This window comes from Cyprinus carpio, chromosome A13, assembly GCF_018340385.1.
Source record: "Cyprinus carpio isolate SPL01 chromosome A13, ASM1834038v1, whole genome shotgun sequence".
Taxonomy (NCBI): Eukaryota; Metazoa; Chordata; class Actinopteri; order Cypriniformes; family Cyprinidae; genus Cyprinus; species Cyprinus carpio.
The window spans coordinates 19,196,032-19,220,653 of record NC_056584.1 but is presented as its reverse complement, the minus strand read 5'-3'; the positions used below and the strand labels follow the sequence as shown (position 1 = coordinate 19,220,653).

General features: G+C 36.2%; 1 protein-coding gene across 2 annotated transcripts in view; it reads right to left on the bottom strand.

The window, feature by feature from the left end:
• LOC109055966 (protein jagged-2-like) overlaps positions 1-24,522 on the bottom strand; it is a 36,367-nt gene extending 11,845 nt beyond the window's left edge. The window contains exons 1-10 of one of the 2 annotated variants that reach the window (XM_042769207.1): positions 24,290-24,522; positions 23,444-23,764; positions 13,822-13,882; positions 6,564-6,818; positions 5,642-5,702; positions 4,479-4,609; positions 3,152-3,271; positions 2,849-2,962; positions 2,616-2,729; positions 630-743 (exon numbers count right to left, since the gene is read on the bottom strand). In XM_042769207.1, the coding sequence (XP_042625141.1) occupies positions 630-743; positions 2,616-2,729; positions 2,849-2,962; positions 3,152-3,271; positions 4,479-4,609; positions 5,642-5,702; positions 6,564-6,818; positions 13,822-13,882; positions 23,444-23,764; positions 24,290-24,352 (1,354 nt within the window). In that variant the 5' untranslated portion in view covers positions 24,353-24,522. The remainder of the gene's footprint in view (positions 1-629; positions 744-2,615; positions 2,730-2,848; positions 2,963-3,151; positions 3,272-4,478; positions 4,610-5,641; positions 5,703-6,563; positions 6,819-13,821; positions 13,883-23,443; positions 23,765-24,289) is intronic. The other variant, XM_042769208.1, reaches the window with a different exon arrangement.
• Positions 24,523-24,622: the final 100 nt, after the last annotated feature.

The following is a 24,622-nucleotide window of genomic DNA, read 5'->3' as shown; positions in this document are numbered from 1 at the left end:
ATGGCTTTTAGACATGCAAGAGCAGGCAGATTAACAGAATGCACAATTAAGAGAAAACTTGTTGTAAGAGCCATTCAGAATAATTGAAGATGGAAAATACATCCTTACTCTCACTGCTTTCTCAAAAACGACGACATGTTTCTGTTGTATACATTTATTGTGAAGACTGTTGGTCACTCTTTCTATGCAATTAAAAAGAAGCTTTCAAGCTTCAAAAACGACACAAAAGTGGTCTTCTGAAGCTACATGAAAACTTGGTGTGATAAACAGAGCAAAATTGAACAGACCAGAATTCTTTTCTTGGAACATTCACAAGAACTAATCATTTATTTGAGTCGACCTTTTCTAAGAATGAATTGATCCAGTTAACAAAACTTGTTGTAATGAATAATGACTTACATTTCAGCCTTTTTTATAATATGTGGAAGAGAACTTTTTCTATGGGTTTGGATCATAATTTTTTGGGTGCACTATTGCTTTAAAGCTGTTTCTGCTTCATGAAAAACAAAGCAGCTTTAATCAGCGTTAGAAAAGAGGAAGAAGAGCAAAAGTTTGCTGCTTTGCAGAAAAAGAGGGGAAACGTGTAAGGGATAAATACTTTGTAGACTTCATAGAGTTTGTATACTGACGGATAATACAGTTCGGTCCCACCCAGCCCAGGTAGCAGTTGCAATGATATCCACCAATTAGATTTTTACAAGCGTAAGCGTTTAAACAAGGTCTCCTTGTACACTCATTCACATCTGTTTGAGAGAGAAGAGAAGGATGAGGGGAGCTAGAGACAGCATGGAATATCAAGCCCCACCACCAAGCTCAAGATCTCGGTCATGTCAAACCACATAAAAAACTCAGATTCCCATGATGCACCGTGGCACATTCACATCCTCTGTACTTACAGCATTACATTTAAATTCCCCTGTGTGTGTTGTTACTACAGTATCAGTGATATAACACCTCCAATACACATACCAGAAGCTCATAAAAAGAAATTACATCTCTTCTAAATATTCATGTTCTCTCATAAAAGCATCGAATCCCCCTAAAACAGTAGGAGGGCAACAGGGGGCATCAAAATGACTTAAAATAATTTAATATAAGACATAAGCATTAAAATAAGGCAACTAAAAATCTAACTATTTCTAATTCACTCCCACAATTGTATTTATTTATTTATTTATTTTATTAATTAATTAATTTATTTTATTTGTAGAACCAGGGTTTTTGGAAAACGTGGTTGATTCTGAAAGTGGGAATTCTAGAACTGGAAAAGTCATCAAGTTAAAGAATTTAATACAATCTTTTATGGCTATTTTTATAATAATTATAATACATTTATATTATCATATTTATGCCAAGCTCTAAAATATATATATAATTTTCTTCAGTATTTACTTCAAGTTCACTCTGAGATTTTAATAATAATAATGATATAGATTTATAGAGCAATATATATTTTAATCAAAAAATAATAACAATGAATATTACTAGAAGTTTAGTATGTTTTAATTGAATTATAAAAATAAAGACCACAATATATTACTGTTGTAAATTACAATAGTTTTCTTATTTGATCATTATAATATTGAAGTGTGCATTATAACTTTGAAACATGCAGAACATCAGACTATATCCCATTTATTTACAGTATTTTAATTTTACATTCAATATTATTAATTATTAGCTTTTTCAACAATTAATGGACCATGTGCAGGTCCCTTGCAAACTCACATTTGGTAAACCCTGCCAATATGTTTAATGTGTATAGGTGACTACAGTGTGTATAAAAAGCAAATAATAGTTGTGTGTGGCGCTGTATGCTATATGGGACTGATGTTGTGCAACAGATGAAATCGAACTCTCTTCTCCATCCTGCACAGGTAACCCTGCCTGCTCCACACCTGAGACGGAGTGCAACCAGGGAAACCCGACCCGCCCCCTATAACCAGACACCACGGCTACAATTCCACAATGCACTTGTTTACAGGTTATTAAGCATTTCCTGTAGCACTATCAGTGGAGTAAAATACTTCCACCACACCCCTTTTGAGATTCTTTCTCCACCCCATAATCACTCTAATATAGTCCCTCAAAAAGATAAATTTAGCCCCCGTCTTGGCAGTTGCCAGGCCTGTTGATATATATAGAGCTTTACTTAAATCACCTGGGTCCGGTTGCAGATAATATTCAGCTATCTGCCATGACTACACAACCTTGGACGTAATTCCATAACACACATACATACAGTACATACCCGCAAACTCAGGTTAAATAAACATACAAGCATGCAATGCCAACATATATACATAGTTGCAGGCATATCACATGCTCATGCACTCACAAAAAGTCAACATCAAAGTGCACACTCGCACTGTAAAACAATCAACTGTGAGTAATTTGTGGTGTAAGATGTAAACGCGACATTCAGTTACACACCTCATTACATTAAACAAGCACTATGTACACTCAGAGAACTTCTGATATTTGAGAGGTGCCATCCAGCCCCCTATTTAGGCTAGGGTTAAACATATCCAGTTAAACGTAGTACTGTTTTGTGGCCCCCAGTAGATTTGAGTAAAAAATCAATCATATGAATTCATGCACACATAAGGTCTCACCTATCTGGCAGGTCTTGCCAGTCCACTGTGGGAGGCATAAGCACTCAAAGCCATTCTCCAAATCAAAGCAGGTCCCCCCATTAGCGCACGGGTTTGGCATGCACTCATCTTTGTCTGAAATGTGCACACACAAAAGAAAAACATTTAGAAAATTAAAATAAATATGCATAATATGTACATTTCTAGTATAGTCTGCCTCATCTATATTCAATAAAAAGTGAATGACTTCTAACCTTTAGCACAAGTTGGGCCATCCCACCCTGGGGGACACTGGCACTCAAACCCTGATGCCAGCTCATGACATGTCCCACCATTTGCACATGGGTTTGACATGCATGCATGCTCGGCTGTAAGGTACAAACACACACTCACATTTTGGTATACCTTGTTAAACTCAAATCGCAGGTTGGCATAAGCATTTCTTATCTATATATTACTTTTACCATTCCTAGATTTCTATATTAAGATTATTCTATAAAGAATATATTTGAGAATAATATGACAACTTTTTTCAGAGTTTTATTAAGCTTTCTTACCGATTTGACAGTTTTTGCCGGAGTAACCCTCTGGGCAGGAGCAGAAATATTCATCTGGCTCTGTATTCAGACATGTGCCTCCATTTACACAGGGCTTGTGTGTACCACAGTAATTTAGATCTGTACAGAAACAAATACATAAACAAAACAAAATCAGTCTTTTCTAGCAGGAAAGCATATGGCAGATAAGTTGTAACACTCCATTCAGAGCAGAAAAATGTGTGTGGATGTCAGTGAATGTCTAAAGTGAAAGGGAACAGATCTCAACTGCATTCATTTACTATCTAAACAAAACATTTAATAACACCAGAAATCTCATATAAAATATGTTTGGGTTAAGTAAGATTTTCATGCTCATCAATGTTGCGTTTAATTGATCAAATATAAAGTAAAAACAGTAATATTGTGAAATATTATTACAATTTAAAATAACTCTTTTTTAATATATTTAAAATGTAGTTTCTTTCATTCCTGAGATGGTGAAGCTGAATTTCCAGCAGCCATTACTCCAGTCTTCAGTGTCACATGACCCTTCAGAAATCATAATAAAATGCTCATTTGGCACTCAAGCAACATTTCTTCTTATTATCTGTGTTGATAAAAGAACAGCATTTATCTGAAATAGAAATTTCCTTTAACATTTTAAACATCTTTACTGTCTCTTTTATTCAAACCTTTTAATGCATCCTTGCTGGATAAAAGTATTAATTTATTTAAAAAAAACGTACTTACTTCTGAATATATGTGTGGGACTACATATGAACTTTTTAATGTTCTTAATTACACAATTAATAATTAATTACACAATATGCTGCGTAATCGCATCTATATTTTAAAGGGGACACCGGATGCCCACTTTACACAAGTTGATATGATTTTTTAGGTACTTAATTAAAAGTAACATACTTTTAGGTTTCATTTTTTAATGGTCATGTAAATCAAGACCCTTTTTACCTTGTCAAAAACAGCTTTGTTCACAGCGACTCGTTTTGGTGCTTGTCTCTTTAAATGATAATGAGCTACTGCTCACCCCAGCCCTCTCTCTTGTATTATCATTCCATGTTGACACAAAACATGTGAATTGCTGCCTTGGACTCTATATGGCTCTGAGGTGGTCTTATTCAAATAGCCAGCTATCTACGTAGAATCCGGCTGCAAATTGAAACAGCTCGCTGGATGACAATTTCAGACTCAGACATCCCATAACGAACTGGCTGTGTGTTTTCTTTTCAGCTTTTCTGAGCTGGCAGACATGCCAGAAACCTAACTAAATGCAAAAAAACATAGCTAACAAAGTGAAAATTTCATCCGATGCAATTCAACCTACCTTTGTCACACAGAAGTCCTCCCCAGTTCTTCTCACAGGTGCAGGTCCAGGGTTTCACACAGGTGCCATGCACACAGCCCGGGTACGGCAAACACTCATCGCACAGTGGGCCCTGCCATCCATACTTACACCTACAAAACCAACAGAGCATGAACAGGAGTGTGTGTGATATTTCTGCACAAGCCTCCCTCAATGGAGTATGTACTTGAGTGTGTGTGATATTTATGGAATGGACTGGATTGTTCATGTCAGATAGACTGATTTTCCACTTTCTTTTTATTTAGCATATAAGCATATGTACACTACACCGGTAACTCTAAGAGAGGGAAGTCTGAGTATCACGGAGACAGGAGTGTTAACTTCTTTCCAGTAGCAGACACAGGTCATGACCTATGTCTCTTTCCTAATCTTAGAAAGCAATGAATTCCAGACAGACTGGTGGTCAGAGGTCATTTCCACCTCGCATACTTTAAAAGATGGCTGAATTAACACAGAGGAAAATAAACATCATTCAGAGACACACTCATGAGAGAGGTGACAATTCAAAACAGCATACCACCATACTACCCTATATTTCTTTACTATATTGTTCAGCATACTGCATGTACAATTTCATGTACAGTAATACTGAATAATACACTTAACAATGTTCACTATATCATTTTGAACATCTATTTCTTTACTGATTTAATTTAACAGCCAAATTTAAAAATGTTTTTAAAATTTTAAAGGTGATCACTGGCCAGATTAAACATGCAAATGTGAAAAGATCATGTGTCAAAACATAGTGAGCTCATGTTATAACTGTAAACAGTATAGTACCATAGACAGTACACTCATTGATATGTTTAATGCTTTCATTTTCATTAATAATATCATCCAGTATTTACTGCAGAGTAATCGGTAATAAGCTAATGTTCCATTCTAAATATAGACATTCATGAGAGAGGCGGAGCTAATATTATCATATTATCCTTCAGTTGTCTGCTCAGCTCATTCAAGACTATTTAAAGCTGCTGTGCATGCCAGAAAATGTGTGTGTGAAACAATTTTACTCTAACGAACAGACTCATTCATCTCGTCGGGATGCATGACCTGAGAACAGAGAGAGAGAGAGAGAGAGAGAGAGAGAGAGAGAGAGAGAGAGATCAACTAACACTTACACACATTCTCCTGGAGTGTCACAGCTTCCGTGAAGTTCACTGCAGCCTTGCTTACAGAGAGCTGAAAGACAAATAAATATGAATGAGCTTAATTATATTTCTTTGCTCTCCCTTGATTTACGCATGTAATTTACAGTCACAGACTGATGACAATTATAATGTGTTCACACATATGATGTGTTTATTGCTGGAGGACAGGGAAACGTGAAAATTTTATCATAAATGGGATGTATTACCTGTAAAAAATAAGAACTTAAGACTGGCAACATAATAATATAATATAAAGTATCATTTGATAGAGATGTTGCTATAATGTTTATGTATATTATGTTTAGATACATTTGTTGGTGTTGTTTTTATGTTGTTTATGTTGTGTGTAAATACATGTATAAACTGCTTGAAGTTATTAGTATGGTGTTTATAAACTTTGTGATATTTCATTGCTATAAAGTCACAACCTTACTGTAACATTATTTATCATGAAATATTATCATATAGTTAAATAAAGGATTTTGGTCATATTGCCCACTGCTTGAAGCTGCATTATTAACAGATAATGAATCAGTAGTTTTTGTATAAAAATTGCATGTCAGAAATCCTCACTTTTTAATCTGTGTAAATACATGTATAAACTGCTTGAAGTTATTAGTATGGTGTTTATAAACTTTGTATATTAAATTCATGGACCACAGTACAGTATCTTACACAATGTTGTCATAAAACATAACATAAAACAAAATCTAAATCTTAAAGTTGGTATGAAACGGAAGTTGTGATCATCTTTTCTGCCCTTTTGATTTATATCCAAGTGAAATGGGCTCTTAAACTAGACAAAATGTAGGGTGGGACTTGATTGGATTGTTGGATCATTTTCATTTGCTAATTGCTGCTATCTTATGTGTATGTTAGCAAACGTGCACACCTTTCTTGCAATCTTGCCCGCTCCAGCCCTCCATGCACTGCTGATTGCCAGACTGATCGCACATGTAATGGCCAAAGTAATCGTCTCTGGGGCGACACTGTTTGTTGCACTTGTTGCCGTAGTAATGGCGGTCGCAGCGCACACGCACGCTGTACTGGATGCTGGCTGTTCGGCCCTTGTGCTGAATGAGCTGTCGCTCCTCTCCAGGGTTCATTTCTCCACGATTAACACTCCTCTCGATTAACAGATCTTCACCTATAAGAGAAACAGAAACTTTCATTCATATATGTGTGTGTGTGTGTGTGTATTAGAATGCACGGCATGCCTTCCTGCTTCAGTGGAACACACACTTGTCTCAGACTGCTTGGGAGCCAGTGAGGAAATAATACAATCAGGAACAGACTTCCAAGGAAAACACACACACATCCAAACTCCCTCTCGAGAAGCAAAGAGAGACGCTGTGACCTTGTGAAGAACTACAGTCACAATGTAGCAGTGTAGGGGAGAGGGAAAGTCTGTTTGTGGGTGTGTGCGGGTGTGTGGGAAAAAGACAAACAGCTTCTTAAAGTGCGAGAGAACACAACATCAACAATGATTCAAATCTAATCTATGCTGTTCATGAAGGTGGGTGTTGGCTTGAGATTCTCACATTGCAGCAATTTCCATTCCAAACAAGAAATTCACACCTAATTACATTAGCAATAACATTGTCCAGGGATATGATAGGGATATGGGTGAACGAGGTGCTGACATGATCATCAGAGGCCCAATCATGTACCTGAGGCCAGAGACTCATTTGCATATTACCAATATGAGCAGTACCATCTACACTGATTTGTCTAAATAAATTACACTAAAATTAATTATTTAAAATGCTACAAGTTAATTTAGGCATCAAACTATACAATATAACTGTACAATAAATTATGTGAATGGAAATATACTGTATATATATATATATATATATATATATATATATATATATATATAGAGAGAGAGAGAGAGAGAGAGAGAGAGAGAGAGACACACACATTATTAAATGGAAATTTTCAGTACAGTCAATACAGAGAATCTTCTGCAATTATTTCTTAGTTAATTTATTCCTCTTCCAGCTGTCTTGACTGTGCATCTCCATAACTGAGGCCGATGCGATACGCATCTCGATGCATAGCCAATGGTACGATACATTAAAAATACATATGAAGCAGCTACTGATGCAATGCGATATGATTCACCCATATTTCGATGCAGTGCAATCTGATTTCGATTTGATTCAACACAATGCAATGGAAAACAATATGAAGCTATCCAATTCAGTATGGTACAGATAGTTTGCTTTTATTTTGTTTAATTTTTTATGTCATTGCACCGATGCGAATCGGTGAGTCTTACCATTCCTTGTATTTTTTTAAAGACGTTCACACTGTTTGATTGACAACGTCCTTGACACAGTAAATAATACACTGGAGACAGGCATTTTTCCTAATGCTTTTAAAAGTGAGTTCCTTAGCATTACAATCTAAAGAGGTAAAGAACCTGGGTATCATCTTGGATTCAGATTTGAGTTTCAAGTCTCATATTAATCAAAAAACAAAATACAAAAAATACAAAAACTTGATTCACCTGAGAAACATTGCCAGGATTCATCCTTTTCTTTTCTTTTAATGATGCTAAAAAACTAATTCATGCATTTATCTTCTTTCTTTTAATGATGCTAAAAAACTAATTCATGCATTTATCTTCTCTCAACTTGATTACTGTAATGCTATGTATACTGTTGTAATATTGTAATAATATTTCACAATTATATATAATATATATATATATTAGGGCTGTCAAATGATTAATCACGATTATCCAAAATAAAAGTTTTGTTTACATACTATATGTATGTGTACAGGGTATATATTAAATGTATATATAAATACACACACATAAATTATATATTTAGAAAATATTTACATGTAATATACATTTATATATTTATATTTTATATTTTATATTATATATAAATATATTTAAATATAAACATAACATATTCTTCTTATATATATATATATGCATGTGTGTGTATTTATATATATATATATATACAAAACTTTTATTTTATATGATTAATCGTGATTAATCATTTGACAGCCCTAATAGATATATTATATATATTATATATATATATATATATATATATATATATATATATTATATATATATATATATTAATAATTATTATTATTATTATATGCATTAAAGTCTCTTATGCTTATGTTGTTATGTCCGACTGCCAGCCAAGGTGCTCTATAAATCGTCCTTGTGCGCGTTCTCTCATGAATCCCCACAGCTGAAATCACCCCACTCGCCCCATCTCAGTCCACTTGCTCTCTTCCTTAAATGGACACATGATTCCAGAAGTGGAACAAAAGCTTTGACATACTTTCCTACTTTCTGACTAAAAAAAGGAATTCGACACACTCTTTCATATCAAATGTGCCATACCCCTTTTTGCTGTCCTCTCTTCCCCCTCTCACTCTCCCCCCACTTATAAATATAAAAAAATCTAGTACTCCTATCCTAAATCATCTACAGCAATTAGTTACAAAAATACACACCAATCGCTCCCTCTCTATAAGCTGAAGGAGACACTTAGAGACTGTTACTGGGTAGAGTCACAGTAGCTTGAGTGTGTGTGGGGGGGGCTGAAGATAAGCCAGCTCAAGAACACAGTCACACACATAAGAGTCCTAACTATCAAACAGGTAAGCAGATGAACAGCTCTCGCCAGGTCAGGAACGTAATCAGTTGTGTTTATCCGTGAGCTCAGTCAACAGTAGAACTTCATCCTTGATCTGAGAGGCTCTCTTTAACTCATAACAACAGCTTTAGATAAAGAAAAATCTCAAGAAACACAGATGATGACTGCTGTTAGCCTTAAAAACAAAGCATCTTTTTTTTGTTTCTTTTCTTTCCTATTATTTTCTTTCTGTCCCATTCACATCTCTCCATCAGTCTGTCTCCAGTTTGCTCAGTTTCATTGGCTCCATCACAATGGGTGCGATTTGGCCCCCATCGCCACAGCGATAACAGATCATAAACAATAGACCAAAGAGTCAGACAAGGCCAAATAATTTCCCCTATAATTACACAATGCTCTCTCACCCACTTTTTTAAGTTTTCCTCCATGTTAATGTGCCCCACCTTTCTTAACTTCCCGCATTTTTATCACTTATCCACTTTATTACCATCTAGCAATCTACCAGCCAGCACTACAGCACAAGTGAATCACAATAACGTCCCTTTCTCTGCCCCTTGACGATACGTGAACAATGCAGTTGACCTGCTGGCCAGAAAGAGCTGTTTAGAGTCCAAACGTAGAGCGGGAGAGACGGACTTCCTGAAAAGTAAAAAGCCCCGTGGGACCCTCTCCTCCAAGGGCCCCTGCTACCTGATGCCCTGAAAACGCCAAAACCGGCTTCTTGCATCTAAAGCCAGATTTAGTTTTTTATTGCTTCATGGCCTGATCTACATCTGTGAGCTAATTCTAGAATATAGAGTTGGCAAAAACACCTTTAAAAAAGAAAAAAAAAAACACTCTGACACCCTGATGATGAGTTGATCTCCTGCTGACAACAGATATGTCTGTGGTGTCTAGGAAACAAAAAACATGAACAAATATAAACACAGAAACCACCCGCTGTGATGATGATTCCTTTCAAAGAAGTACTTTGTTATTATTATAACTATTCAAAATAATAACAACAATAGTGTGCAATTATGCAAGACCTAAAGATGTGTATTTAATAAGAAGAAATATTACACAATATTAAAGTAAAGATTAAGAAAAGTTAATATTTACATAATAAAATAAAAATCAAGAAAAATATATATTTTCTAAAACAATATATATGTATATATACACACACACTAAACACTATACGGCGTTAAATATATAATTTAGAATTAAATATATACTTAAATAATAATTAATAATACTACAAATTATTTAATATTTATAATTAGAAGAGACCCCATATGAAAATCTCGTTTTACTGGGGGGTAATTATTAATTAAAAAGCCTATCATAGAAAAAAAAATTTTACCTACAGCTTGCAAATTAAAAAAAGTTATCTATTAGCAAGCAGTAATTCTTGGCACCCTTCCACCCATAATGCATCAGGAACATTCACAGCCTCTCACTTCCTCTTTACCTGTTAATGTCTCAACATCAACATCTTGTCATCTGGGTAATCATATCAAAAAAATGCAGACTAGATCTTGCTCATGGTCTGTCTGTCTGAGATCTATTCTCCATTTGAATCAAATGAACATCCTGTGCTGAACTTCAAAAAGTCACATGACAACTGTCCGACAGGGTTGTGTATGCGAACATATTAGTGACTTGCTAGTGTTGTGTGCATTTGTGAAAGTGTATATTCATTCCAGTCTTGTCAGTAGCCCTTTGCTTTATGACTGACTGGCGGCGGTGTATTTGTTTGTATGTATGTGTGTGTGTAGTGTGAAGAATAGTAGCATTGCAGCTGCTCAGACAATAATAAGCTCAGAGACATGTGTGGAAAATAACGAGCAACTACAGTAATTAATGTCTTAACGAGGCGATGACCTTCTTTGTTTAGACCCAAACTCTCTCCGGGGACTTTAAACATGACACGCTGAGTATAAACAGTTTCCATTAGCATGCTAAAACAACCTACATGGCCCATTAAGGGCACTAGCACACTAGCAACAAACAGCCACACAAGATATTCATACACAAATAAACATAAACTAACCTATGCAAACACTCAGATCTGCTGTAATTTGTCTAGAGAGGTTTAAAATGAAGCTTTACACAAAATTAATGTGTACACAGACGTTTTACCTGGCAGTAGAATAATTGTTGTTCTTCTAAGAAATATACTTAGCTTAATAAGATATTATTGGATATAATGAATTAGGATTTGCTCGTTTTAGAACAGTTTGATATACATTTTTGCCTAATAACTTTTTTTTCTGCTTGTTTCTGACCAAACCACAAACTCTAGCCATCACCACAGCGGTAACCCCAGATCAACCTGCTTAGAAATCCTCACAGAGAAGTGACACATCAGATGTTTTTCCCAAAACACACAAAATAACAGTTTACTTTCTAACATAAACTATACAGTTGAATATGTGAATCTCCAGTCCAGTCTCAATAATGCTCAGCTTTGCTAGTATAATTTATTTAACTTCTCATTATGAAAACCATATTAGGTGAATTTGGCTTTCTGATTATGTTTAAATGAAAGCTTTTGAATAGAAGTCTCTTATGCTTACCATACCAAGACTGCATTTATTTGGTCTAAAAATGTAATTTATTCTCGTGATGGCTAATTTAATCTTACTTTCTTCAAGGTAATTAATTACCTGAAATTCTTTGAGTGTACTCAGCTTGTTAGGGTTTATAGTGTACATTGTAAATGATCAGCAAACTCCCAGAACATGAATTCCTTCATTAATGGTACTTCCTGTCAGAGTCATCATGTATTATGGAGCAATGGAGAACCACAGGAGGAGAAGAGGAAAACAGGACACATCTGGGTAAGACAACACACACACACACACACACACACACACACACACACACACACATGTAAGAGTCATGTTGATTCTTAGTCCAATCCCAAAATGAAAATTTTGTCATTATTCACTTACCCCCATGTCATTCCAAACCCGTAAAAGCTTAGTTCGTCTTCGGAACACAATTTAAGATATTTTGGATGAAAACCGGGAGGCTTGTGACTGTCCCATAGACTGCCAAGTAAAATACACTGTCAAGGTCCAGAAAAGTATGAAAATCATTGTCAGAATAGTCTTTCTGCCATCAGTGGTTCAACTGAAATTTTATGAAGCGACGAGAATACTTTTTGTATGTGAATAAAACAAAAATAACGACTTTATTCAACAATTTGTCTCCTCTGTGTCACTCCATATCAGCTGCGCCACAAAGATACATTTTCTACGTATATTTACGCTTTGATTTGAAAGAAAACAGTGCATCCTGTGTCGCGACTGACACAGAAGAGCATACGCTGCCTGCGTACAGCTCAGATTTTCCAAAATGGCACTACGCTGATGTGGAGTGACACAGAGGAGACAAATTGTTAAATAAAGTCATTATTTTTGTTTTATTCTTGTACAAAAAGTATTGTCGTCGCTTCATAAAGTTACGGTTGAACCACTGATTGCAGATAGACTATTCTGACGGTGCTTTTCATACTTTCCTGGACCTTGACACTGTTATTTTCTTGGCAGTCTATGGGACAGACACAAGCCTCCCTGTTTTCATCCAAAATATCTTAAATTGTGTTCTGAAAATGAACAAAGCTTTTACGGGATTGGAACGACATGGGGGTAAGTGATTAATGACAAAATTTTCATTTTGAGGTGGAGTATCCCTTTAACATGTCCTGCACACTGGGTTTCCATTCTATTAGAGTGCTTCCTGATTAAGAAAGTTTTTGCAGTGTTAAAAACTATAAGCCAAAACTGGTTTAAAAATGCACTCAGAAATGTTTTGGTTTTATAAATATACATTTTTCAGTTACTGTTGGCATTACAGAAATTCAGTTTGTACCTCGTCAGTGTTTATATGAAACTTTTTTTTTCATAAGTACATTTCAGTTATGTATGATAATTTTTAATGAGAACTATACTATATATTTTTAATAATGTAGACCAATTTAGCTAAAATATTTAACCACAGGCATGAAAGATAGGATGTGTGGAACTAAGTGCATGACAGGCATTTGAATTCTGCAAAAATCTTTGTAATTTTCTGTAAAGTTCTGTGCATGCAAATTCTTTGATGGGCCTCATGGTCAGTAACCCTTTGCAGTTCAAAGACACGTCGGACCACAGGCATCCAATTCTGTCTTAATACTCTTATCGGCCACCTCCTTTGTTTGTTGTACTAAAAGAAACAGCAGCTATATATGTCTGTGAAAACGTATTTCTCAAAAAAAAGCACAGCATACTTCAAACCCCAGGCTAATGCATCAGTCCCTCTACACTGGCTTGAGTAACTTTAACTGTATGGATACATTTCGTATCTCACTCCAGAAACCCTGTTATACATCCTGGTATGTTTCTTATACAGTCAAATGTCAAATCTGACCTTCTGTGTCACTAGTAGATGTGAACTTGCTCAAGAGAGAGATTGTTGGTACTGATGAAAAATTATACACAGCAGTGCGTGTCAAGGTGTTTAGAAGTAATTACTCACTGCTGTATGGGATCGTATGATTGTCCCAGTCCCAAGCCTCCACGATCAGAGTGTACGCTCGCTAGGAGATAGAGAGAAAGTGCTGGTTAGCTAATATGCACAGACATATACGTCTCCACAGTCAAAGTCTATGCTGAAGACAAACACAAAATATCAATAAAACACACACACCAAACAAAACAATGGCACAAGAAGCACAGGCATAAAAAAAATCATATTAGTCTACCTAAAGGTCAAAAAGAAAGAAATACTTATTGCACTACCATTCAAAAGTTACATTTATTGAAGAAAAAAATCTTACTGACCCTTAACTTTTGAACAGTAGTGTTATATTGAGACAATATATGGGGTGGGGGTGGGGTTCAAGAAAGTATAACATTTGTTAGGCGGGCTATAGGAATAGAAGTCATGCCTTTTTAAATAAAATGTTTTTATGTTAACGTCATTTTTGTCAGTTATTCTAAAGTTGGGTTAGTGTGTAGCCATTATCAAACAATGGAAATCTATTTTACGTCCTCATATTGATACCGTGTGTATATGTGTGCGTGCCTTTTTAATAGCAATGTGAATAACCTGGTTCCCACGGTCTGGTGACTGATTCGCTGGGTTATAAACCAGATGAATGATGAAATGGTGCAATGATGTTTGTAGGAGCATGTATCAGGTCACTGCTATAGTCAACAATTCATAAATGATCTTGTGATGTTTATGCATGTACTTTTTTCACACAGACACATGCTTCAACAGTGTTCTTTAGTTCATTTATTTCATGGGAAAACGGTTTGCTAACTCAAGTCAAATAACAGCATGGGTAGAATGACTTCAAAAGGTTCAAAAGGTTCCAGAACTATGCTGCAGTACTTCACAGTGAGTGAGGTGAACTGACTGTAAGATGGGAGAGGTAATGTTTTTTCACTCAAGTGAGGGGTTTTGAATGTTTCTTCCCTTTCATCTGACAGAACCTGAGTAATTTTGGATTACAAACATTGGCCTGGATGAACATTTCAGGAAATGTCTGAAACATTAGGAAGAAATCTCTGGGACAGGAGAGCACACAACAGAGTGTAATAAGCTTCTGTGTAATTAAGAGCTTTTTCCTTCAGCTTAAGTCTGCAAATGGTTTAAAAAATCACACCACCATTCATTTCCAACACTTTGGCACAACAAATGCAATTAAACCGCTTTTTATGATTTATGATATAAGCTGTGGAAAACAGTGAACATTTCTGAAGAGGCAATTTTAGCAGGTCTATGTTTGGCTGAAAGGTTGTATTTTTTGGTTTGGGCAAAGATCAGGTTTACATGTGGCACCACGGCATGAGAAACATGCCCATGGTTTTTGTGTGCTGCATCTTTTTTCTGGAAGCATGAATCAGCACGCTATCATCAGTGAAGCCAAACCACTCAAACTTGTAGGTGCATGCAGTAAATAATAGGAAAAAATGATACAAAACTAAAAAAACAAAATTCAAGCGGAACGTTTTGACATTTCTTTGACATTTATATATGTACATTTTTGTATGCATATACACAGGCTATAACAGATTTGTAAAGTATGCAAAACCCTTCAGAAAACATTTAACATGAATAGAAGGAATAATGGTGGTAGAAACTGAAGGTTGCTCATGAAGAAACAAACAACTGATGAACAACTACAAAATACCATCACCATCCAAAATATAAAATTATTATTAGACTTAAAAGTGTGTCAGTAATACTGCACCGGAAATTTCATCACATATGTTGTCTTGTTGGGTTCTGTCATTCTGTTTTTAAGTTGTTTTCCTTTGCACTAGGTGTCTCGCTGTTTGTCCTGCTTCTTATGTAAAATCTGCCTTGAGAAACCAGCTTTCTGTTATATTCTGCTGCTCTGCGTCAGTGTAAGTGTATGCTACAGTATGTGAATAACGTATTAGTAGCCAGCAAGATAATACCTGACATCATTTCAGTTTCATAGAGAAATGTGAAAATGAATCATAACACTGTGAAACTTGCACAGGGTTGCGCTTTTAAAATGGGCCAGGTACACGCAAACTATTGAGCCAGATCATATGCATCATAAACTGAAGAAAAAACCAAGCGATATTTGTTTCACTAAAATATTTCAAAGTTCATACAATTAAGCTTGGAGCTCTTTGCAATCATCATCACATCCTCATGATAACTTCAAGCAAACTCTATTCTCAAAGACAGACTTCTTGATTTATTGTTCATTACTCTTTATGATTCTCTCTCATTTAGTCATGTGTCATGTGTCAGTTTGGTGTTGGTGAGACTATTTTTCTTTTTTATCTTTCTTTTTTTCAACTTATTCTCACTAATATAATTTATTTGATCAAAAATACAGTAAAAATTCAATATTGTGAAATGCTACAATTTTATATTTTTTCCTTTTTAATATATTTAAAATATATTGAATTTTTTTTCCTGCAATCCTGAATTTTCAGCAACCATTACTCCAGTAATTACTCCACTTTTGTGTCATATGTTACTTCAGTAATCATTCTAAAGATGCTGATTTGGTACTCAAGAAACATTTCTTATTAATATCAATGTTGAAAAAAAAAAGAAAAAAAAAGAAAGAACAGAATTTATTTGCAATAGAAATCTTTTGTATCATTATAAATGTCTTTACTATCACATTTGATCAATTTCATTTGATAAAAATGTGTTCACATAATATCATAATCAGCTCACAAAATAAAATGATCTGTGTGTATGCAGTACTGCCATAATAAAGGGACAGTTCACCCCCCCAAAAATTAAAATTACAGGTTTAGAACAGCTTGAATAAATGATGGCATTAAATTAAATTTTTGGATGAACTATTTCTTTAATGTTTAAATAAGTACTTTGTTACAATGCTTACATTACAAATCCACTAAAAATAATCTTTACTGTGGGAAGGGCAATGAAACAAGTTTAACTTATGTTTGATTAAAGTTAACTTAATATTGTATTTTTGTGCAATGTATATGTTATTTTTTCACAAACATTTTCTTTGACAAGAGACAATAATTGGCGGACCCCCTGCAGTCCTGCCACAGACCCCCTAGGGTTTGCCTACTGCTTTATAATATCAAGAATAACATCCAGACCCATTAAATGTGTCAGAATGTTGAGGAATCAATGTCAGCAAACTAATAAAAAGCTTTGTGTAGCGTTAGTTTGCAGCATGAGCATATTGATGTTAACACCTGGTCAGTGCAGTGGCGTAAGACAAAGTTACTAATCTCCAAAGACAGCCATCAGACAACAACCACCAGTCCAGGGAGGAGCAGGAGCAGGGAAGATTTTCTCTTTCCTTAGTTAGAGGGAAATAAGACACCCACATGCATATACACATGCCAGCAGATACAACGAAACACACACACTGGCAATGAATAAATTACACCTCCTAAGTGACACTGAGCAGGTAGTTCCACAGTTTTTACACCTCAGAGGGCAGTGAGGAGGACGTATATTGTGAGAACCCAGCCTGAATGTGCCTTTTATTATCATATAGATTTTAATATACCAGTCCCTGTAGGTGATGATACACGGGGCAACTTTTTGAGCAGTGTTGCTGAGCAATGTTGCTGTCAACGGGCAACCAGGTGAGACACATGACCGATCTAAAGTATCCAGATAGAAATTTGTTTCCCATTCTCAATGGCAAATTGCCCAAGCAACATTGCTCAAAAAAGTTGCCTGGCAACACTGCTCAAAAATTGCCCCATGTATCATCACCTTAAGGATTCATGTTACTATGCAAATCAATGCACAGTAACACACTTACACAGAAACTGTTCCACCTAAAAGCTGAATGTGATATGTGCAGGCTGGTAACACACCTGTGTAAGTCCCTTCATACCCACTGTGAAAGGTATCAGGGCTGCACTTTTAAAATGGGCAAAAAAACAAACGAACAAAAAAACAATATAAAACTCTATTACAAATTTCCTGAATGCATATTATAGTTGTATGTGAGGAACAAAATTCACAAGTCATTATTTTTGTAACTTATGATTTTCTGCTCCAATGATATGGGCCAGTTTAGGACAATCATTTCAGTCAATCAGACAGACAGACAGACAGACAGACAGACAGACTCTGTTCCATAACCTTATCAAGAAGATTTCAAGAAAACTTTGCACAAATCAAGTTTTTTCAATGGTGTTTTGAGTCATTTCAGAGCTCGACAGTGTCAAAGACAGTCAAGTGGGTTCGGATAAACATCAAGGTGAGTAAATACTGACAGAATCTTTGAGAGAATTATTTCTTTAGATGGTCTGGAGTGGCTAATAAAACTGTATAGTGACAGTAATATGATAGAAAATCCTACATCCAATCAATTATATTTATTATTTAATAATCATAACAAACAACATTTCTGATAAATAATAGAAGAAGAATTATCCATTTTGTTTAAGTTGACTGCATGAAAAATAACATGAGTTCATGCAACTGCAGCAACATTAAGCTTCTGAAGACTAAATCAGCAAAGATGGAAACATGTTTGCATTGATAGATCTGATATCAACTGTTATTACTCCTCAAACCAGTAGATGACATCACAGTCCAGTTGAAGAACACAAAGTAGGTTTGCATCAAACACCTGCTATACAGAACACTTTCAGAAAAGCGGAGAGAGAAACAGTCATGAAACAAGAGACCCAACACTCATCCAAGATTTAAAGAAAGCAGGATGGGGTTAAAGGGGGACAGAAGAGATTTGAAAATAAAGAAATAAATGGAAATAGAAGAGGAGATCAAATAAAGTTTGAACATTTAGTCATGCCCGCATAACTGTTTTAGTTGTAAAGAATGAATGAGTCAGGTTCGTCTGTCACTATAATCCCTGTTACTAGAATCTCTTTTAGTAAAACTTTTAATGTGAAGAAATCACCCTTGCATCTTGGCAGGTCTACATATATGTGATTTAAAACAGAGACAGAAATGACAAAGCAAAGGAACAGTAATGTAAGTGTCCTGACCCATATCTCAAAACCAGATACACTGACTGCTTTAGATAGAGCTAACGTTATCTTTGGTAAAGATACATTGCTATTGTATATTCCTGTTTGGTTTGTAAAAAGATTTTTTTTTTTTTAACTGTGTATTCAGGATTTAGATTAAAGTCTGAGAACTTATCGTGAAACAGAACATGGACTTGTGGAGCTCTATACTTGTGTGTGCTCAGTGGGAGTGGATTTTTATCCAAAAACAAAGGAAGGTATGCTGGAAGAGTATCAAAGATCTCACAGCTGAAGGACGTCAGGCACAGCAGGACTTATAAGGCTCATAAACATCACCTTCCGTAAACTGCGTCCCTCCCCTGGCACACCCCATTCGCTAAGAAACTACGGACAACAGCAGATGTAAGTGTCTTGGCAGATTTCAGATTAGCTGATGTTCAACTAAATAACAATGATGATGCACCAAGTGCAATGATGCAACTGTTTCGAACAGTATATTGTCTACCCTTCCTTAAACTGCAGAGAATATTATGGGAGGATTATTCCCATTAGCAAGTGTTTTTGTGGTTTGCCAGTTCCAAAAATAACTATTAAACATCAGAGCAGGAGGATTTCCTTCCTACTATTGGCTGTCTTCGCCAGTATTAACACAAGACTGCAAATATCTCTCACTTCAGACTTCAACAGAGTTACAGCAAGGAAGAATCTTTAGAAGTTCACCAGCCGAATGTAAAACCAGTTTCTCAAATAGACTCACCTGCAAAGCTGTTTAAACAGCACTTCTGAATCTATTTGTAGGCAGGTGACCAGATAACGGTTCTGAGACACAGTCTAGACCTAAAACTAAACTTAAGTAGGCACCTGTGAAACAGTGCCAAATTGAATAGGAAAACCATTTTAAACAGTGCATAACACAGATGTTCTTATGCATACCAGAAATGACAGCAAATCAACAACTATGGGTATGATAGATAGACAGATAGATAGACAGTCCCAAAGCGTCTCATTACTATGTACATGATTTTATCTTCAACTGAGCAATTATTGCGTGTTTAAAACAAAGCCATTTTAAAAGACATGTACATAACAGAAGAACACAGGCAACTCTCACCACAGCATTACTGTTATCACCATGGCTGAAATCTGAAAGCAAACAAGACTCAAATGCAGTGATTCAGCGTTTTTTTACTACTTACAAAACATATTTACCAGGTTTAAGAAAACAACAACAAACTCACACTCAGGTAAGCACTGTGTGGTTTGAGTTAAATGTTGTACCCACAGTAATGTCCCGTGCGTTATCTTACAAACTATCTGTTCTGGTCTATTTAGCAACAATGCTGCTATCTGAAACACGATCATAGACAACTCCTACTGCCTTTATTTGCGGGTTCTGTATGTTTTTGGTTGTGATATCACTCCATGAGCATGCCAGCTCTAGTCAAAAACTCTGTCTTGTGTAAATTGTGCCTTTCTTGAAAAAAAAGGGGGGAAAAAGCAATCTCACTTTTGCCCAAACCAGCATGAGCTCATGCGACTGTTGCCCTTCACTGATGACCATAGAAAAATTTGCTTAAATGTTCAAAGTTGATTTACTGAGAAGGTGACATGTTCATTTATGATTTCTTACAACAGAAACATCAACTGTTGCAACTATTTTGTTGAAAATGTTGTAAACTCGCTGCTGAATAAAAGAAGAAACTTAAAACAGCCTTGGAAGGTAGCTGGTTTTCGCCACTTTTCTGCTACACCATCATAGACAGACAGATAGACAGACAGATACATACATACATAGCTAAAGTGAAATATCCAGAATGGATTGATAGAATTGTTGCTGGTTAGTGTTTTAACACTATGCCAGCCTCCTTGGCTATTTTCATGGAAAGTAACAAGTTACTAATGAGAATGAGAATAGTATGAGAGAATACTATAAAAGAGCAATTTAAAGTTTGAGTTAGATATATAGAAACAGTGGCAGATTCAGGCATGGGCAACATGGGCAACCGCTCAGGGCGGCATTTTGCACCAGGCTGCACGGGGCACCGGAACTAGAAAAATAAATAATCGATAATGCTCTATCAGGTTTTTACCGCTGATTTGCAGGGCACGTCGGGGGAGGCAGGGGGAGCTTCCCCAGAATTTTGAGATGAAAATGGGAGGAGGACGATTTATTGTTAATAAAATTCATAGGTCAATTCAGTTCATGTCTCAGAATGTTTTTTTGTTTGTAATTTCACAGCTGTAATACCACAACATGTTACTGAAGCTGGAAAGCGCCGCTCTTTTCTATCGCGAATGTGCCGAATCTGTTGATGTAATTACGACTGCTAATGTTAGAGAAGAGGAGGGGGAGGCCGGAGAGTTGAGCTCTCGTGCCTCAGTTGGTAAAGAACATTAGCCAATCAGCATCGAGTGTTCACTTTCAGCGCTGAGGAGTGTTGAGAAAAGAAACCTCGTAGAGGAGGCTAGCCTACCTTCTGGTATCAACCAATCATCACAGAGACGTAAATTACGTGCTATTCGTTTGAACGTCTCGTGCTGATCTGATAATGATTCAAGTACTTATGATGAATAGCAATATTGAATATTTGATCGCCAACAGACTTACCAAGCTGTCATTCAAACAGTATATATAAAAATAAAGGGAGGACACGCCTAAGATGAATATAGGCTACAGCAGTCGCGGCTTAATTAAATGGCACAACAGGCAGCTCTCTTTTAACAGACTTTTAAGGGATGGATGTTTGCTTCAAGTGATAGCCCAGGTAAATGAAATTATATTATCTTGCTGTTTAACAGACTTTAAGGGGATGGATGTTTGCTTCAAGTGATAGCCCAGGTAAATGAAATTATTTAAGCAAACAATAATAATAATAATCGGCAGGGATCCCCAGACCAATACAATACAATTAGTGTGCCTCCTCTATTTTAAAACCCACGAGCCGCCACTGCCCATTATAATCACTGAATCTGTCTACACAGGTAAAAGAATTTATATTTTATTTCACATGTTTATTTGATATTTGACTTTTTTTTTTGTGATGGGAGTTATATTATCTTGATGTGGTGGGGATTTCTGTCTTTCACTGAGCGCGCGCACTCAACAGAATGAAAGGCGTTTCAGCTCATTCATTTCATTTTTACTTTATTCCCTTTATTTTACGCCACCTCAAAAAAAAAAAAAAAAAAAAAAAAATTAAAAAGGAGGAGAACTGCGCAAAAAAATAACTGGTATGTATGCAGCTATCACCTCTAGCTAAAATAGACTAATATATGACTAATGTTATGCTATGTTGCTTGTTGTTATTACACATATAGGGCAACAACAATCCTTTTTCTGTTCAACAAGCTTACATAATCAGACGGTAAAATGTGATATTGTAACAATGTATTTGTTTAAACAAATGTTACATTACTCACTTTAATTTTTTGTATTTTTTTATTTATTTATTTGTCTGAATTTGTAATAATCCAAATATATAGGCTGCACTTATATATAATAGCAAAACGTATGTACATTTAATTTCATTTAAAGGTAGTAAGACGGGGTGGTTCGCCCAGGGCGACACACAAGAACCGCCACTGACTGATGGATAGATGAATGACTTCTGATCGTCTTCCTTCTAAACTCCGCAATAGTACATGGTCTTCTTGCAGCCCCGTCCGCGTGCCATGAAGTAAAACACACTATAGCCTACTATAAATACGACACCATCAGTTAAACGTGTAATTGTATACTCCGCGCGCGCGAGAGACACGCACCAGCCGCCGCTCTCGCAGCCAAACGCGCGCCGTAACCGGAGATGCTCTACTCATCATCTCTACGATTACCACCAGTGACCACCGTGATACCGACCTCTCCTCTTTCCATCGAGTCAAACATTTGCTTTGCAATGAGTGTTTAAAGCGTAGGCTACCAGTTGGTGTTGTTAAGACCAAATGCATGTTCACTTGTGCGTTGTCCATCTGCTGGAAACATGTTTTGGAACAAGGTGGTTTCTAGCTGGTCTAAACCGGTCGTTAGCTAGTACAATCTAGCAGTACCATCTTGGACCAAAAACAAACCTGATCTTAAGGTGATCAAGCTGGCTTTAAGTGGAAATATCAACCAGTTTGGACTCCACTTATTAATAATCTTAGACCAGATACCATTTCCACAGATACCATCTTAAGGTGGATAATACGTCATATAGCAAGAAATCCTTAACATCAGCTGGACTTCATATTATTTATGATTTGATACTCCCTAAATGTCATATGGGCCAATAATGTGTTTTCAATTGCATTGATAGCATAGGAAAAGGTATTTGGTTACGATCATATTTTGGTTGCAAAATGAACACCTTTATACTGTAAAAAAAAAAAAAAAAGGCCAAAAACCTTTATACTGTAAAAAAAAAAAAAAAAAAATTGTTCAACCTTAGGTTTAGTTGGTTTCTTTCTTTATTTCTTTCTATCTTAGTAAAATAAAAATGACACCCAGCTGTGTTAAGTTTTGACACCCTTGAATTTAATTATTATAAATTCGAGTTCAAAAACTCATAAAATCGAGCAAACATTTTTTCACAGTGTAGGCTATATAGATAACCATATAGAAAACGTTCACAAAATGGGTTTGTTTGTTGTTGAAGCGCTGATGAAAGAGGGTATCGGTGAACACCTACCGGCCAGGCGAACTGAAAGGGGATGATAACGGTCCCGAGGTCATTGGCCCTGTTTGGGTTTCCATTGAATCCTTTCAACTGAAACGTATTCCCTCCGATAACGCTCGAGCTTCCAGTTCCGTACGTACAAAAGCCAGATGTGGTGACCTCCACCTGGTATTCCTTTAGACACACTCTCAAGTACGTGTCACATTCATCCCGGTCGCACAGACCGTCTCGTGCACTCCGTGCACCGTCACAGCAGTTTCCATTCGCGAGCTCACCCCTGTTATTCTCCACGCTGATCAACTGGAGCTCCAAATAACCCGACGACTGGCACACCTAAAAATAACATAAACAGCAATTAAAATATGAAATGCAAACAGTTTGGCTTTGTAAGACTTCACAGAATAATTTGTCAGTCTCCCATAAAAATACAAGAGAACATGCAGCTCTACACAAAATAGCGGATACAGTGCACTGACTTACATTTGTTTAAGGGGTGATCTTTTATGGTTATACAGGTATTGCGAATTTACCAGTCAAGTGCACTCGCACAAATATGAATTTGTTTGTGCAATAATGAAATATGCACTTTACTCTATGATTAATTTAGGCAATGCTTAAAAAGTTTCGATGTAGATGCATTACAGTGCACGCGAACTGGTTTTAATACGCCTTTAAAGTTCAAGGATCACATGATTCCACTGACAGCAGGGTAATTCTATTAGGACAAGAATCCCAAAATCTCAATTTGACAAAAATGAATGAGTTTCAGTTCAGTGTAAAACGGTTGTTTAATCTGTTGACTTTACAACTAGTGAAGGAAAAGGTGGACTTAAAAAGGCATTAGGAAGTTTAACTCACCTCAGTCCAAAACGTCAAACTTAAGAACACTACTAAGAAACAAGCTTCAAAATAGTTATGCATGACTCCTACGAAGTTAATACGACATGGTTAAAAAAAGAAAACACATATATGCATTATTATCCACAAAAATCCAGCCATTCAAAGTGATTCCTTTCCCCGCAAGACGTCCAGAAGATGAGATGAAAGTCATCCACTCACTCCTCCAGCGTGCTGCTCTCACTATATCAGTCAACTACTAGCCTTCTGAACGGGATTGATTGACAGTTCACTAAACCATTGGCAAGCCATCAGCTGTAGTAGAACTTCTGTTTCAGCCAATCGCATAGTCAG